General features: G+C 41.4%; 2 protein-coding genes and 2 pseudogenes across 9 annotated transcripts in view; all 4 read right to left on the bottom strand.

Annotated features, from left to right (window-relative positions):
• Positions 1 to 7,759, bottom strand: part of LOC129775416 (uncharacterized) — a 34,560-nt gene extending 26,801 nt beyond the window's left edge. The window contains exon 1 of the mRNA XM_055780158.1: positions 955 to 7,759. Coding sequence (XP_055636133.1) covers positions 2,385 to 6,242 — 3,858 coding nt within the window. The 5' untranslated portion in view covers positions 6,243 to 7,759 and the 3' untranslated portion in view covers positions 955 to 2,384. The remainder of the gene's footprint in view (positions 1 to 954) is intronic.
• The window catches only part of LOC129775413 (protein TANC2), a 249,928-nt gene that overhangs the window by 140,987 nt on the left and 91,311 nt on the right, over positions 1 to 17,630 (bottom strand). The window lies entirely within an intron of this gene.
• On the bottom strand, positions 1,442 to 1,570 carry LOC129780805 (U4 spliceosomal RNA; annotated as a pseudogene).
• Positions 7,596 to 7,724, bottom strand: LOC129780806 (U4 spliceosomal RNA; annotated as a pseudogene).

The following is a 17,630-nucleotide window of genomic DNA, read 5'->3' on the forward strand; positions in this document are numbered from 1 at the left end:
TATCCAAAACGTTAATAACTATGGTCTCATGATCGATTATTTTTAAATCAGTATCGGTTAATGAACAAACACTATCAATATTGGAATACACATGATCAATTAAAGTTTTACTGTGCCGGGAAATTCGCGTAAACTCATTCACAGTTTGTTTTAAATTGAAAAATTCAGCTAAACGCTTCAAATGATTCGAATTATGGTTATCACACCAATTAATATTAAAGTCACCAGCCAGTATATTTAGTTTACTAGAGTCAATGAACATTTCGAGCCAGTTTTCTAACTTTTCAACGAAACGTTGGTCACTAGAGCTGGGAGAGTGATATAAAACACCATAATTACCCATCTTCATGCCACGTGCAACTGTTATGCCTAAGAACCAGTTTCCATTAATCATTTCGTTGAGGCGAAGATTGAATTGTACTGATTCTCTTACATAAATAGCAACACCGCCAGTATGTCTAGAATGTGATAAACAAGCAGCAACATTATATCCCGGAATACTATATTGATCAAATGATTCAATTTCAACAATGTGGGTTTCTGATAATAAAACTAAAAGTGGACGCTTTTCCTCAACAATCTGACGTAATGCTACGTAGTTTGTTGTGGCTGCAGGGTATCGTGCTGATTACGCTGGAGGAAAGATCCTCTCTGGAGCCACCAAATGTGGCTGCAGGGTATCGTGCTGATTACGCTGGAGGAAAGATCCTCTCTGGAGCCACCAAATGTGGCTGCAGTTCGAGATCGTGCTGATGACACGAAGGGAAAGCCCTTTACTGGACGCTATGTGGTAGGCCAGATCACGTAGAGCGCATAACGAGTATGCGCCTACTGGTGCGATCCGGTAGTACCGCGTCACTTGGGAGTTTGGCCGGGCGGAGCCAAGGGAAGGAAAAGGGAGAGGAAGGGTGGTTGGAATTTCGGATCTTTGGAGGAGGGGTGTTCAATACTTACCAGCGCTTGTTGCGCTGGGATCTGCCGGCGATGATGTCCAGGGTGCTCCCGATGGTGTCCAGGATGCTCGGGCGATGTCCAGGGTTGTGATACGTTTATGACAAAAAAGAGGGGTTCGGTACTTCGCCACGACGCTCCTACGTCCGTGGTATGGTTGAGAGTGTCCAGTTGAGAGTGCGTTTATTCTGTTCAAGTTTTCTCTTATATACAGACATTGCCTTCTTATCTACCCCAGAAGGGCGTAGCATAAGAGAGAGAAAATTACAATTATTTATTCTAAGCCAGACGGGCGAACGAGGGATGATTATTAACACGCTCGCAGGCGTGTTATCTTTTCCTCTCCGTTTTATTACTTATTGTCCTAGCTCGGAGATAGGCTCCGTTTATAGCACCCATAGTGCTCTCTTTTTGGGATTTCTCCCGTCCTTCGGTATTTACGATCGGAGATAGGCTCTGATCGTAAACACATTACGTCGTTTTGCTTATTTTTGTTTTGTTCTCCTTCCCGGCGGGTTATCGCTGGCCGGAGGAGTTTTATGATATTTAGGTTTTCAGCTAGCAATAATCGCACTTCGGAAAAACCTCATTAGTTACGATAAAGCCACTGCGCAAGCTATTCTGTGTATTTAGGATAGAGCGCGATCTAAGCATCCGCTCTATCGTTCTCGCCATGAATCACGCTCTAAAGGCATGATCCGTGCGGCGACATACCGGCCCTCGTAAATCGCGTAAGGCAGATTTACCAATTGAGCTACGCCGCATCTGTTTCTAATAATTTTTTCTTCTATGCTTCTGATGCTGTATCTTTTATTACTGTATAATTCGCAATTGTTTCATCTTATATTCTCTTTTCAATATTATGTTTTCTTACATTCAATTTCCTAACCTGAAGTTATACAATGCAATTCGTTTGCTATGAGCGGATGACTTCCGTTTATTCTTCATACATGGTGTGTTATAAATTCATTCTTTGCTTCGTTACAATTTATTAGCCACTTTGCCTTCAGATTCATTTACAATGCAAATCCTATTCATTTTAGCTTTGTGTTACACTTCATTTTACTCTCGCAGGAGTATTCAATTTTCAAATTCAATACTTCTTCTATCCATAGAAGAGTCTTCAACTTTATGTACTTTAATAGCCATACAACGGCGCCTAATTGCTTCTTTCACTGAACAAATTATATTTTTTTTTTTTTACTATTACATTAGACGACATATCTTCTCGTCAGTTTATGCAACCCTTTGTTGCTTATATTTCTTATTCATTGTCAGATTCCTCATTTTGACTACAATTATTTCATATTCAATTATTTTCTTCTATTTTACATTTTGTGTACTTATGGTCTAACAGAGTTTTAAATCACTTTTTCTCTTCAATTCTTCGGCATGCCGCCTTGCTTCATTGAACGTCCCTCCAATGCTTGGTTTTAAAGCGCTGTGTCTTCTAATTGTTGCCGGTTCAATAGGTTGTCCATTCGGATATGGACATCGGGTCCTGCTGTGGCTCTGGATCTGGTGCAGCATCTTCGTCTGCAGCAACGTAGATAAATGATCCCGATTATAATCATTAGTATGCTTACGAAAAGGGCGGCGTTCCTCCAAAGATACTTCGATTTCGGATGGAAGGGATCCAAACTGTTGTACACGGTTATCATAGCGTTGTTATCGTAGGGATTATCGGGCTTCGGCTCCACCACATCTTTTACGGTGTCATTGAATTCGTCCAATAGGTGATCGGCCACCTGGTATTTAGATTTGAAGTATGTTGCAATCTTCTTGTTCATGCCATTTAAACTTGCATGTATCGTTTTGTTGTTGGATTGTATACGGCAATCTGGCTGGAGAGTTACTACTGCTGCCTCATAAGGTGGTGACATTACCACGTTGTCGCAATGTATAACTATTGCCTTTGTATCGGATGCATAGTATAAAACGGTATTAGGAGTGGACAGTGTCTCCATCATAGCGTAAGGCGTGGTTAACAGTTTTGTTGCACATTTGCGGGTACTTGCGATATGCAGTATGACAGCCGCTACGCAATCCACTTCCTTACTCAGTTCTGGTTGAACCGTAATTAAATGCGTATCATTCAGTTTTGTTGGTTCGATCGATGGGTAGAAGAAGTCTTGGTTGTGGCCTACCGCGATGCGATCATGTTCTGTTACAATAATTGAGCCATTCTCAGCCCGTGGGATCGGTATTATCTTAAATACCTCGAACTCAACTTTGTTGATGACAACACTCGTCATGGTAATTATGAGGGAGCCGTTGACTACACGCGTGTTGTATTTTACGGCTGATGGGTGATCCAGGACAATGTAACCAGTTGGCAACGCTTGTGAAATGTTTTTTCTGGTTTGGGCTAGTTCGTCGACGGACAAAGGAAACGTTCGAACTTTCCTATATCTATTCAATGTTCCATCGATAACTTCTCGTGCCAATATCGTGGTTTCTAACATCGTTGTTCGTAACCTTTGAACCTTATCCGCAGAATATAATTGTTTTAATTGAGTCATGTCTTTGTACAATTTATAGTATCTCTCGTTAAGCTGTTCTCCCATTTTGGACGCCTTGGTATTCATTTTTACCATTGACTCCGATATTTGGTGAATTTTTTCGTCTTCATGAACCCTCATTGCCTGTAGCTCGTTTTCCATATCGTCGCTACCAAATATTAAGTCCGCCAAAAAACCGAAGAACCCTTTGCTTCGTTTAGTTCTCGTTGTCTGCTTGATCTCATCAATCGCATCATCGCATAAACGTTCAACAGATGTTGCAATTTGCTCTAGGAGAGAGTCTTCGATGACAAACTCCATGTCTTTCATCGCTACTGTCACATTATTCCGTACCGAGTTAATTACTTCAATGTCTTCATCGGGCACTACGTTGGTTTGTATATTCGTTTGCCATATGCCTCTATGTAATAAGCACGTTCCTTCGTGGTCGAACATTAGACCGTCTTTGTCAACGGGTTTTATGGATATAGCGTTGATCAACGTGAACGACATTACGAACAACATCATTATTTTCAATATACGTGAGATGTTGAACCAAGATTTAGAAATGCCTTTTGTTGTAGTCTTATTTCTACGTCTTTTTTTTCGCGTTGATTTTTTTGATTTATCTTCGGTCGAGGTTATCAGCATTACGTTGTTAGAACTCGCGGTGGTATACTTGTTGACCGGTTCTAAGGGCAAGGGGTTGTCGTTGACTCTTATTGGTTGTCTGATGCTAAATTCATCGATTGAGAAGTGCGCAGCCATCATATCTCGTAGTTCTTTATCGTGTTGCAATAGTTCATGATCGTTTTGATAAATTGATCTGACATTACCGAAAATAAACCATCCAAGCTTACTTCGGACTGCTATTGGGTCATTGTCACTTCCCCTTCTTGTTTCCATGGCGGTAAGCAAATGGCTTTGATTCAGCCCTATGAGAATTGTTGGCCTTGCAAGCTCGTAGCTTTCGATCGGAAGGTTTTCCAAATGCGGATATTTTGTAGCCATTGCTTTGTAGTTCATTGTCTGAGTCGGAAGTTGTAAGTTTTTAATGGTTCTTACACCGTCAAGTCGGTACGACCTTCTGGACGACCCCTGAATGCGAACTTGTACTTTTCTACTGTTCAGCTCGTTTCGAGACACGTCCTGTGTCCATTTTAATTGTAGTGGTTCTTCTCTGCCGTATAGGTCCAAGGAGTTTGCCATTTCCTCATCTAGCAATGTCAGGGAAGACCCTGTGTCTAGGAAGGCATATGTATCGACTGAATGCCTTCCGTGTTGAAGTGTTACTGGAATCACCTGGTAGTATATCTCGTTTGCTGAGGACTTGTGAATATTGCAGTTGGCTTCAAGCGGAACTGTAGCGGACGTATTACGAGGTGTTGGTTCCATGTCTGGATTCGAGTGTAACATTCTGTGGTGGTGCTTGTTACATCCACTCAAGCCGCACCTCCTAGATCGTCTGCAATCTTTAACCATATGTCCGGTGCCTAGACATCCGAAACATATTTTACATTGTACTGCCAATCGACATCTTTTTTGGATGTTGGAGTTCTTAAATTCCGTGCAATCGAAGATTTTATGGTTATTCGAGCAAACCGGACATTTCATGCGTGGCATCTCTTGATGGACATGTATCTGGCTTCTAACTGTAGAAGGTAGAGGAGAAGCCATATTCCTCATTATTTTGGCGTGAGGTTTCAGCCAGTTACTCATTTCTTCTAAAGATGGGGCATCACCAGTCGTCGTTCTATGGCGTGTCCATTCTATTTGCAGGTTATAAGGTAGTCTCTTAACTAGGTCTTCTATTAACCTCGCATCTAGTAGGTAACCTCTTTGATTTATGATCGTCATGTTTGCCACCATATTTTCTAAAGCATCTGACATTTCGATTATTATTGATCTACTTTCTCTTTTAAGCTTCTGTAGATCGTGCAGTAGTTCCTCATATATGAATTTAGGGTTTCCGAAATTTTCCTCTAGTCTCTCTATTATACTCGGAACATTTTCCGAGTTTATAAATAGTTGCTGCACGCTTCTAGCTGCGCGTCCTTCAAGGGCAGCTTCAAGTCTGGAGAGATTTTCATGATTGGAAAACGCACATTCTCTCGTGCTGACTTCGTAGATCCTTTTGAATTTAGCCCAATCTTTGGGCGACCCGCTGAATTTTGGCAAGGGAGTCAAAGCTTGCCTCTTCATTAGAATCGTAAAATCTCCATGCTGTGGAGCTGGCATCATTGCACTCTGCTCCCAGCCAATTGATGGACCGGATCTCATTGGTAGTGGTGTTTGAATCGTTGCTCGGTCACGTTGTTGCCCGGAGATATTGATTAGGGGTTCAGTTGACTGCGCTTGCGCCGGAGAGCATGGTAATTCTGTTTGTCGCTGTGTTGCTATTGTCGTTGCGCCCACGACTAAAGCGTTGAGTGATGCCTGCATTGTTACTATTTCCTTTTTTAATGTGGTTATGTTGTTGCGTTCGCTAACATGCATCTCAGCTAGTTGTGTAACTAGATTCGTCAGCTCCTCTATCTGTTTTTGTTCCCTCGAATTAGTTGAGGGATGAGACGCTGCAGGTGCCTGTGCCTTTCCCTCACTTTCGTTTGTTTTGGTAGGGGAACAAAGCGAGCATACTAAATAGGTTTCCTCTTCAGTGGGTGTATGTCCTACACAGGAATGATGATAATTCCTTTTGCACTGTCTGCATTGGACCAGATTGTCTAGTTCAATTTTCTTGCCACATGCATCACAGCACGGGCGTGATGATCTCGTAAAGCTTGATATCATTATTCCTGAGTGAGGAGCCTGGTTGCCGTCACTCGATGTTTAAACTGTGTTATAATGCGCAAGTGGCGAGGCGCCTGGTTGCCTTCGCCTTGTCTTAAACCAAGCGTGGCGCCTAGTTGCCTACGCTGATTTCAAACGTTGCACAATATTCGTCTTCCGGCCCTCGTGACCGGATTACAGTTGATGTTGACGAGGCGCCTGGTTGCCTTCGTCCAACTATGCCTGACTGGCGATCGGTCTGTTTATAAAGCTGGACTTGTTTCAACAAGATGCCGATTTCTACGGCCTAATTTGTCCGTCTTTCAGGACCTAATTTCTGTTTCTTGAAATGCGCAATTTGCCTCTTGGCTAAATGGTGATGTCCACAGACAACCTCACCTTGTTCGTCTTTACAAGACCGAACCTCTCCGTTCAACGACGGGCGCAAATCAATTTAACAGGATTCTCAACTCAACCGAGCGTGTTGTGAGTTCGTACAGTGTCTTTAGGAAAAGACTCCTCTCTGGAGCCACCAAATGTGGCTGCAGGGTATCGTGCTGATTACGCTGGAGGAAAGATCCTCTCTGGAGCCACCAAATGTGGCTGCAGGGTATCGTGCTGATTACGCTGGAGGAAAGATCCTCTCTGGAGCCACCAAATGTGGCTGCAGTTCGAGATCGTGCTGATGACACGAAGGGAAAGCCCTTTACTGGACGCTATGTGGTAGGCCAGATCACGTAGAGCGCATAACGAGTATGCGCCTACTGGTGCGATCCGGTAGTACCGCGTCACTTGGGAGTTTGGCCGGGCGGAGCCAAGGGAAGGAAAAGGGAGAGGAAGGGTGGTTGGAATTTCGGATCTTTGGAGGAGGGGTGTTCAATACTTACCAGCGCTTGTTGCGCTGGGATCTGCCGGCGATGATGTCCAGGGTGCTCCCGATGGTGTCCAGGATGCTCGGGCGATGTCCAGGGTTGTGATACGTTTATGACAAAAAAGAGGGGTTCGGTACTTCGCCACGACGCTCCTACGTCCGTGGTATGGTTGAGAGTGTCCAGTTGAGAGTGCGTTTATTCTGTTCAAGTTTTCTCTTATATACAGACATTGCCTTCTTATCTACCCCAGAAGGGCGTAGCATAAGAGAGAGAAAATTACAATTATTTATTCTAAGCCAGACGGGCGAACGAGGGATGTTTATTAACACGCTCGCAGGCGTGTTATCTTTTCCTCTCCGTTTTATTACTTATTGTCCTAGCTCGGAGATAGGCTCCGTTTATAGCACCCATAGTGCTCTCTTTTTGGGATTTCTCCCGTCCTTCGGTATTTACGATCGGAGATAGGCTCTGATCGTAAACACATTACGTCGTTTTGCTTATTTTTGTTTTGTTCTCCTTCCCGGCGGGTTATCGCTGGCCGGAGGAGTTTTATGATATTTAGGTTTTCAGCTAGCAATAATCGCACTTCGGAAAAACCTCATTAGTTACGATAAAGCCACTGCGCAAGCTATTCTGTGTATTTAGGATAGAGCGCGATCTAAGCATCCGCTCTATCGTTCTCGCCATGAATCACGCTCTAAAGGCATGATCCGTGCGGCGACATTTGTCGACAACCCCGCGATATTTAAATACAGTACATGAAATTGATCCACAATTCTTCTGGAACATGGTTGCTATTTATTGAAATGCAAGCTGCTTTTTTCAAATTGTATAGTCTTTTATAAACCGAGCATTCAGAGCTAAAAGCGGCATGGTTAGCGTCCAGGTTCATTTTGCGTTCTTTATTCATTTTTAAACAATTAACGCATTTCAATACAGTTGACTTGCACTCGGATGTTTGGTGTTTTTGACTACACCTAGAGCACGTATCGCAATTATTGCATACTTTGCTCTTATGACCAAATTCTCCACATTTGAAGCATCTTAACACATTTATCGCGGGAACTACGGAGCACCGATCAAACCCTACATTTACTTGTTTTGCACGCAGCATACCATTATATGTGTCAACATCTACTTCAATAACAGAACTATACTTGTTATATGTGAAGCGTGGATTCTCGAACGTGTTTATAACTTTTACATCTTTTATTGTGATACCTTCGTTTTGACTTTTTAAATAGTCAACGAAGATATCGGAGGAATACTGGTCGCTCATGCCCACAATTTTCAATCTTGGCACCGATATGGGAACAACAGCACTATATTTCTCACCCAGATTAGTTTCAATATCATTCTTCACATCGTTTAAATTTGCTCCAGTTGCACACTCACCCAGTATTGTTAAGTATTGTTTGTTCACTCCACTAGTGTTAGTGAAGGGTGGTGATTAGTCTATTTTTCAGGATAAAAGTTGCCGAAATAGAATACAATATGTTGCCATCTGTGGCCCGGACGAGATGAGGGCAACGTTCTGGCCTGCGTTCTGTCTGAAATAACAAAAGTATATATGAAGGGTGAATTCCATGCAGAAGAACCAACGCTGTCAGATACAGCCAGTATCATCCTTTCTCGGTAATATTTAACTCCTTCACCATCAGTGTTAGAAAGTTGTTTTAACTCCGATGCACGGTTACGGAATCGGCCGTTATAGTGCGTGGTCATATAGTGTGACATATTCACTCACATCAAAATGCTCAACTATCACTTATTTTTTCCGCACTTCATATAGTTGGTGTTAAGTCAAAGGGGATCAAGTAGCAAAATTGAAAATTTCGAGTTATTGATTGCATTAGGTTAAGTATTTCGTAGGCTACATACTACATAATATTTATCAGATTTGGAAAATCACGCGTGCAGCAGGAATAACGTATCGAAATCGTTTTGAATACTCAAACTCCAAACTCATTTTTCTCGAAATCAAAAAAATGTCAAATTGGATTAGATTAGTTTCACGTACTGTGTTTTCGGGACGCTATCAACTACGTGACACACATGCTTAGTGGAAATAATGTACCGGAAGGTATTTCCTTTGTTTTAGAAGCTTTAATCGCATACTAACGTGTATAATTAATCAATTTCCTGTCATCTGAAAGGATGACCAAACAAACCGTAAATGAACATATTGGAGGTTCCTCTCGCTGACCGCGTATTATAAGACATTTTTTGTGCATCTTTTTTTTTCAATAGAAAAAAACCTGCCAAGGAACCACATTTATTAACAACCAGTCGGCAAATCACTTCATTAGAAGTTATTAATGGATCCAGACAATCATCGAGCATCGTCACATCGCAAGGCTATTTGCAGCTGCTGCTGCTGTTTACGGCGAGCGTTCTCATCATAAACTTGTTCGACTACATGTAACATTAGGCTAGCATACCTAAACAACACACATGTATCAGCAATCGTGGTGCTATAAAAGTGGCTTATCATGGATAGAGATCTTGTCAAACTACGTGTGAATCCTTCGCTGTCGTAACATTGAAACGACAAAACGTAATCGACACTGTCTGACATGTTAATTACATCATTCCGATTCGATATTTCATGCTTTTTTGCAACCCGACCAGTGAAATCAATACTAATCGATACTATTGTTAGGAAGAACGTAAGACTACGGTAATAACGTTGTTATACAATCATATAGTTTCAATATACGCTACAAGAGGATCTGGTAAAACCTTTCGAAATGACTAAAAGATAATGGTCAAGTTGAGAGTTCCTTCATATGGGAGCAGAAGTTCAAAAACACCAGTGATTAAAATGTCGTTAAGCCTTGATTATGCCTCGCACCTCATAATGCGTAAATTAATTGTAGTGTGCATTATGTAGTAATGCGGCAGAAAAAAAAACAACTTCACATTCATTAACTAATGACCTCTTGAATATCTTCGACAACGAATGGTGCGAAAATCATGGTCCGAGATTAACCTTTACCAGTGGTTACCATACGGGTTCGTTATAAAGCTGTGTATCCATTTTTGTATGTCTCTCAACGGTTCGCACTCCCTCCTCTCGATGATCAATTGGGTTAATTAGTTCAGATTTGAGTTCCAGACGTCTCCGCAAAAAAAGAACTAGTTACATTCATTTGAACCGTTTTCGCAATGAAGACTCGCAATCGGGAATTATATCAACATCATTTTGCTGATTATGACATTGCATAAACATTATCATCGGCTGATTGTTTTGAAGCTAATATAATCTTTTCATCAATAGAAAGCCGTTTTGTTACTGCCAACTACTATATAATATTCTTTTCACGTAATCGTCTCGAAGTTGATTCATGAGCCGCTGCTCGTTTTCCCATCGACCGATAAAAAGTCCCACGCGGTCGCGGCGGTGCCTTCGTAATCCATCCGAGCACTCTAAGGTGCGTACGCGCGGCACATCACTTATCTTGATAACACTCGCCATTGAAGCGTGAACCCCAACCAGAGGGTCGCGCACTCCAAATGGGCAGGAGCGCTGAGGACTGTGAACTGCTTTGTCGCTAGAGAGACGCATAACAATAAAATTTGACGCCCGTTACGATGCATTTTAATCTCCGTGTTAAATATTTTATTGTTTCTAGCTAAAGTCGCTTCTTAAGCATTACTTTCGTTTTTTAAAAGCACGATGTTGTTTGGTAAAATATGACGGATCGAATTCGTCATCGTCATTCGGCCTTCAGAAAACAGTGGGAAATATTTGACCACACCATCGGTGACACCAATTTTCAACCGGAGCTGTGTGACATCATTCTCATTGATTAGACGAGCAACTTGGCATACAAAGTCCATCCTACTGCAACTTCTTGCTCGCATGTCGCGCAAATTTTATCCACGCGTGAAAACCCGTCTTTCGGAAAGGAAATCTTGCAACACCTTTGGAATATCGAACAACAACCCACCCATTTCCGCTCGATTGGATCTCTCACTCTCCAACTAGATCATCGACGACCACTCAGCAGTACCACCGGTTCATGGCTGCAGCAGGAACGCGTGTTTGGGAACTGCGGGCTAGCGGGCAGGCAGATGACGCAGAATCTTGCCAACCTCGGCGGTTCTTTGCAAATCCAATATCCCGGGCAGCCATAATGTCTCCTACTCAATAATAGTCTGCACTCCGTGTGTGTGTCGAATCTGTGCTATAACGAATCAAGGTGGCAGGGGAACGTGGTTCTGCAAGTCAATGGGGTAAGAGAGAGGCTGGCTGAGTCAAGTTGAAGTGACGTCTACATTCATTCATACATTCATTCATTGCATTCGGTCGCTCGAAAAGATCTGGTACGATTCGGAAACCCCGCGCAATTCTCTTTCCACTATCAAATGTGTATGGTCGGCAAATGCGCCCGCGCATGTCCCTGGAATGACTACGAGAGACGTTTATGCGGAGAAATCGTTTAATTTATTTATCTTTCCGAACGACAACCGCACAACAACTCAGTGAGGAGGCGTTATTTGTTTTTTTTTGTTTTCATACAAGAGTGATCGTGTTGGCTCTTGTCGATGGCAACGGATGGTTCACGTTTGCGATGACGAAGGGATAAAACACGCGCGGTTGCTGCTGGTCATTGTGAACAATTATCTATGCATATTTGAGGATGCACATACAGTTGTCGGTGGGGCTGTGGTCGAAACAATCACTGTTATGTGATGTAATATTATGGCGCAATATTATACTAGTGTGATATGGAAATTGGGTCATGCGTCTACAGTATGTCCCCAAAAAAATGCAAACATGTTGCAAGCTTATTTTAATTGTGTTAAAACATGGGTTTCATTAATTTTTAATCTGCGTGTACAATCCCGACATCTGGTGGCAATATCCGTGTTTTGTGTCAAATTACTCTCTTTCAGATAGGTGGCCCGAGGACAGATTTAAATTATTTGAATTTGAATGAACATTTTTACTTGGTGTTATTTAATTATCCGAAACACGTAGTGCCGACCCAAACTTTTTATTTAATCAACTCTCTGATACTCTCGTTAAAACTAACCGTTATAATATAAATTCTTTATCAGGCACAATTTTCATTTCAGATTCTTTAACCACTTGCAAAATAATATAATATTTGATTACTGGAATACATATTTAATAGGAAAAAGTCAATTTCCACTAATAATTTTGACGTGAGACTACTTCTAACCGGAATATATGGGGGTAAAATGAAAACCTGAACACAGAATATGCAGGAAAAAATGAAAGATTTCGAATGCATTTAACTCGAACATTTTTTAATAGATCGGAAAGAAGATTTCATCAATTGATAGGAAATATAATATTTCTACGCATCTATCATAATTCATAAAATGTTATTTTTCATGAGATACTGTAAAATGTCAAGCGTTATATAAACACCCTAACGGTCACGTTCTGATTGGCCTGATATACGGTTTCTTCAACACAGGGCTTTTGAATCAAAAAGAGAAATCGGCATTTCAAATACATGCAAGTTGGGGGGACTTTTGTTCCCACCCAAATGTGTTTCCCTAACACGGACTTAAAAACCAATGTGTCTTGTGAAATCCGCTTTGCGAGCGGCGAGCACTTTTGTACGTACTTGCCTTTGTGAAAACCGCATAAATGGTTTCCCTAACACGTACTTCCAAACTGAGGAGCCAGGGAAAATAGTCATTTCAGATACTAGAGGCGAATGAACTTTTATATTTAAAGCCTCTGTAGTATAAAAAGTAGAAGTTGAAGTAGTTGATTCATGCAAGCCGGGGGTACTTCTGCGCCCGGATGTTTTTTTTTTGCACTCCGGAATGTACGTCTAACGCGGACTACAAAAGCGTGTACGAACACAACGTTTTGGCTCGGTTATTCAAAACTGCATTGGAAGTTTTGTCTTCATATCTTCTGCTCACTGAATTTCTACGCCTACCGTTTGATGATTAGGCAAAATGCTGCCATCAAATTTGCTCAAATTTAACGAAGAACATAATCTATTAAAATGCATGAATTGGTGTTACATGGCATTTGTTCAAACTCTTTACTCACACATGTTGAATTCAAGTAAATTCGAAAATTGTTCATCCGATCAATAAGTTAAGCAATACCAACAAATGATTACTAAGCCAACGGTAGTCCAACGTCAACCTTGCGGTTATATCATAGATATAGCCCACCCATTTCATCTATTTTCAAAGGGGGTGTGTGTTTTGGCAGCGATACACTGGGCGCTGGACAGCGTCGCCTCACGACCTGTTGAACACTATTACATTGTAACGGATAGTCTTAGCTCTGTCGAAGCTATCCGTTCAGTGAGGCCGGAAAAGCACTCGCCGTACTTCCTTGAGAGAATACGAGAAATTTTGAGTGCTTTATCCAGACGCTGTTATGTCATTACCTTTGTCTGGGTCCCTTCACATTGCTCAATTCCGGGTAATGAGAGGGCTGACTCATTAGCAAAGGTAGGTGCAATTGAAGGCGATATATATCAGCGTCAAATCGCCTTCAATGAATTTTATTCTTTAGTCCGCAAAAATACCATAGTTAACTGGCAACGCAAATGGAACGAAGATGAATTGGGCCGGTGGCTCCACTCGATTATCCCTAAGGTTAGCCTCAAACCATGGTTCAAAAGTCTGGACTTGAGTCGGGACTTTATTCGCACCTTCTCCCGACTCATGTCCAATCACTGTTCGTTAGATGCGCTACTCTTTCGTATTAATCTTGCCGACAACAATCTTTGTGTTTGTGGCCAAGGTTACCACGACATCGAGCACGTTGTTTGGTCGTGCGAGCTGTATCTTGTCGCCAGATCGAATTTAGTAGTCACCCTTCGGGCCCGAGGAAGGCAGCCCATGATGCCGGTGAGAGACGTGTTGGCTCGGTTAGACCTTGATTACATGTCCCAAATATATGTATTCCTTAAAGCTATCGATCTTCGTGTGTGATTATCCTTACACCCTTAGTTTTTCCTTTTCCTTTTCCTTTGTGAGAGATCGGATCCCTTCTTAAGAATAAGATGAAATGTAAATACATATTAGATATAAGATAGGTTTAAGAATTGAGTGTGATGAGTGTGATTGAGAGTGTGAGTGTGATCATTGTCAATATATCCTCATATCCCCTCCTTTTCCTGAAGAAAATATGTCACCCTTCTAAACTCGAGTCGACCGCGAGTAATCGGTTTCCTATATTATTAACATTAGAATTAAGGAAAAATGTTTATATACTAGTAACAATACAGTAAGGAGTTCGGCTCCTTTTAACCTATGTAACTGAGCCTGTAAAAATAAACGATTTAAATAAAAAAAAAATAAAGGGGGTGTGAGATTCACCTGAAAATACATTGTCATTAGGATTTCCCAAAAGCGGAGTATGTAGCTCGATTCCATCAACGCAAATAGTGTTCATATGAAAAGTTGCGAAAAAAACGATTCCCAAAACTCAATCATAATTTGAAGTTGACGCCAAACAAACGTTAAAATAATTCACCCGTATTCGTGAAGCTTTTTACTCTCTATCCCGTAAGCAGTTTTAGCAGTTGAAATTTGAATGAAAATTATTACTGGATGTCGTAGTAAGCTTTCATGTCGTTTCATGACATTGATGACTTAGTCCTACGTCAAGAGTATTTATCTTAAATATTTGTATTCTGTTCAAGTTATGGTATATTGCACAAGTATTTCCACCAACATATGGGGAGTATAAAAAAAGTACAATAAATTTATGTGTCGCGTTAGAAGGTAATCCGTTCGTTGTGGTTTACCTTCCAAGTTAAAGGATTTTTATCATTCGCTCGATTTGACACTCGATGGCATTTGATACTCCGCAACATAATTCGTCCGAATCTATCTTCGATAGATTGGTTTGTTTACAAGTTGTAGATTAAGGAACTATGAAATTGTTTCGTAAATTTCAAAATATGCGGCAAAATATTGCAGTTTAATAATGTTGATTTCAAACATTTTTGATTTACAGCCCGATATCAGTATAATTGCTACGGCAGCAATTTCAATACTCACATCGGCAACCAATTTCAAAACGTTTTTGGTTTGGTAAACAAAAATAATAATCATTCGATTCAAATACTCGCCGATTGTTTGGACCGAATGCATTGGATCGAACACTCACTTCACCGTGTAGCAGCACATTCGTCACAACATTTGTCAATTCATCGAGTCAAATGTTTGAGTCCAACATTAGAGTCAAACGTTGGACGAATCGTGTAGCGCCCGCATAAGCTGATCGTGTCAAATCCAATCGGGTTGTTCAATCACCAAATATCAGGATTATATATTTTTTGGCAGCATTTGCGGTACTTCCGGTACGCATTGAAACACCGAATAAAATTTTGTACTGCAGCTTTAACTGTTTTGTCGTGGATCAAGTTTCTAACCCAAGGGTTAGATTAAGTAAAGGTTAATTAAGTGAAAGTTAAGTAGAGGAACGTCGTGTCCCATCGAGAAATTCTGGGCAAACCTGAAGCGGAGGGTTTACTCCAATAATTTCGTGGTGAAAACGGAGGAGGAACATATAAATAAAGCTAAGGAAGAACTGTAATTCATTCTAATCAGTATGTTTTCGACATAAGTGGCGAAAGTTCCGGCCAACTGCCGGGCATCGAAATATTTTTCGTAAAATGATCAATAAAATGATATTTTATAGGAAATTTGTCCCATTAAATTATCTTTTGCAGTGTTTTACTCAAGTGAAAGGATATGATTTCGCATTCATTTATGCAGATCGCTAGATGTTCATTTCCACCATCATATGTTTCGGAATAAGCACCCCCCATAAACCTTTTCAACCAAATTCATATGTTTTTTGAGATTATTCACAGATCAGGATGGACCTCGACCGCAGTTCGAGCATCATTTTATCATTTTTATTTGGTAATAAACATATAACATAAACTGACACGCAAAATTCAAATACTTCTGAAACTAATTCTGTGTATAACAATAGATATTATCGAATGGAAGAAACATGTTTTTGTCTAGTCGCAGATAAAACAACTCTTCATCTGGACATATCCCGACAGACAGTTCAGTTCCTAGTTGAGTTTACGTAAATTTTTTAGTATATGCTTCGTTTATTCAGTCGAGCCAAAAGAGATTTGCACTAATCTGGTGCGCTGAAACTACACACTCCACTGCTATGTAATCAACGCAGTCATTCATTAGGGCAAACTGAAACTCTCTCCTTTTCAGTCGTGTCGGAGTTACTCATTATTTATTTCATAAGCACTCGTTCCGCTCGTTTGCATTGATGAAAATACCATGTCATGGCTCCTTCTTAGGTGTTTCCAAAACTATCGCAAATCTATCCACTCAAAGTGCTGCTCTGCTGATCTATCCGCAACCGAATCAGCATTTATACAGTCGCCCATTCAATCATCCAGTTGATCATTTTTGAAATTTGCGTTTCCAATAATAGTCTAGGAACGTTCCTCTGTTGATTTATCATTGACAAGCGCGGCGGAGGCTGGCACACCTGACTAGTCGGGATGTGTTTGGAGATTTCCGGTCTCTCCCACGCAATTTTTGGATTGCGTCTGACGCGGTGTCGAAAATTATCGCTGACGTAAGGTTATCTGCGCGAGATTTGCCTTTCGGTTCGGAAGAGTAAAGCTTCATCGCTCGAGGTCACACCAAATGGCACGGACGATTATAAAAGCTACCACCGCGATCGTAAACACACCAAATCGCACTTGGATCAAACCGGCTAATCTTGCGTGATTTCATGAAAATAGTAATTTGGATCGAACTTTTAGCAGCCACGAGAAGTGGTAGCTGCCACACTTAGACGCGTCATCGAGCACATGTTTGCCTTGGTCTGACCCTCGACTGAAGCCGAGGAAACAAAAAGTGATCACTCAAAAAGGCGCGCTAAATGCGAAGGAATAAGATAATGATGATTATGCTGTTATTTAATCGATTTCAGCCACCACTGATTTCCGAAAGAGAGCATAAAAACACAATACAACGGGGGGAAGCTAATTGGTAGACCAAAGCGTCTGTCCATCAGAGTTAACAAAAACGAAAAAAAAATCTGGTCCTCATGACTAATTTTGTGTATAACTCCGTTGTTGGCTGCTGATGCTGCTGCCACTCCACCATGCAGTTAAAGTACCATCATTGAAGTCATTTAATTTTTCTCTCGCCATGCGGCAAGCGAAGGCCTGTTCCAATGCATGATATCTGTCGAGTTACTTCACTACCATTTATAGAAAGCAAAACATCGACAACTGACATTGCTTCGACTGCAACACAACAACAACGATGATCTGTGGTAACCTCTGTGGCTCCACGAGACAAAGCGTGCAAAATCGACTTTCGCGTGGAACCACTACTCAACGGGTAGACACTCCATTACCCGGCCGTTTGTATGTATGTATTTGATGCAACGGTGATGGCCGGGATTCATTCCGGTTGAGAATGGCGCAGGAACCATTTACCACATCCACACACCGTCACCGCCGGAGACGGAGACGGAGAGTGAAAATCCATCCCTGGACGGGCGTTAAATCGCTATGAAATT

This window comes from Toxorhynchites rutilus, chromosome 3 (assembly GCF_029784135.1).
Source record: "Toxorhynchites rutilus septentrionalis strain SRP chromosome 3, ASM2978413v1, whole genome shotgun sequence".
Taxonomy (NCBI): Eukaryota; Metazoa; Arthropoda; class Insecta; order Diptera; family Culicidae; genus Toxorhynchites; species Toxorhynchites rutilus.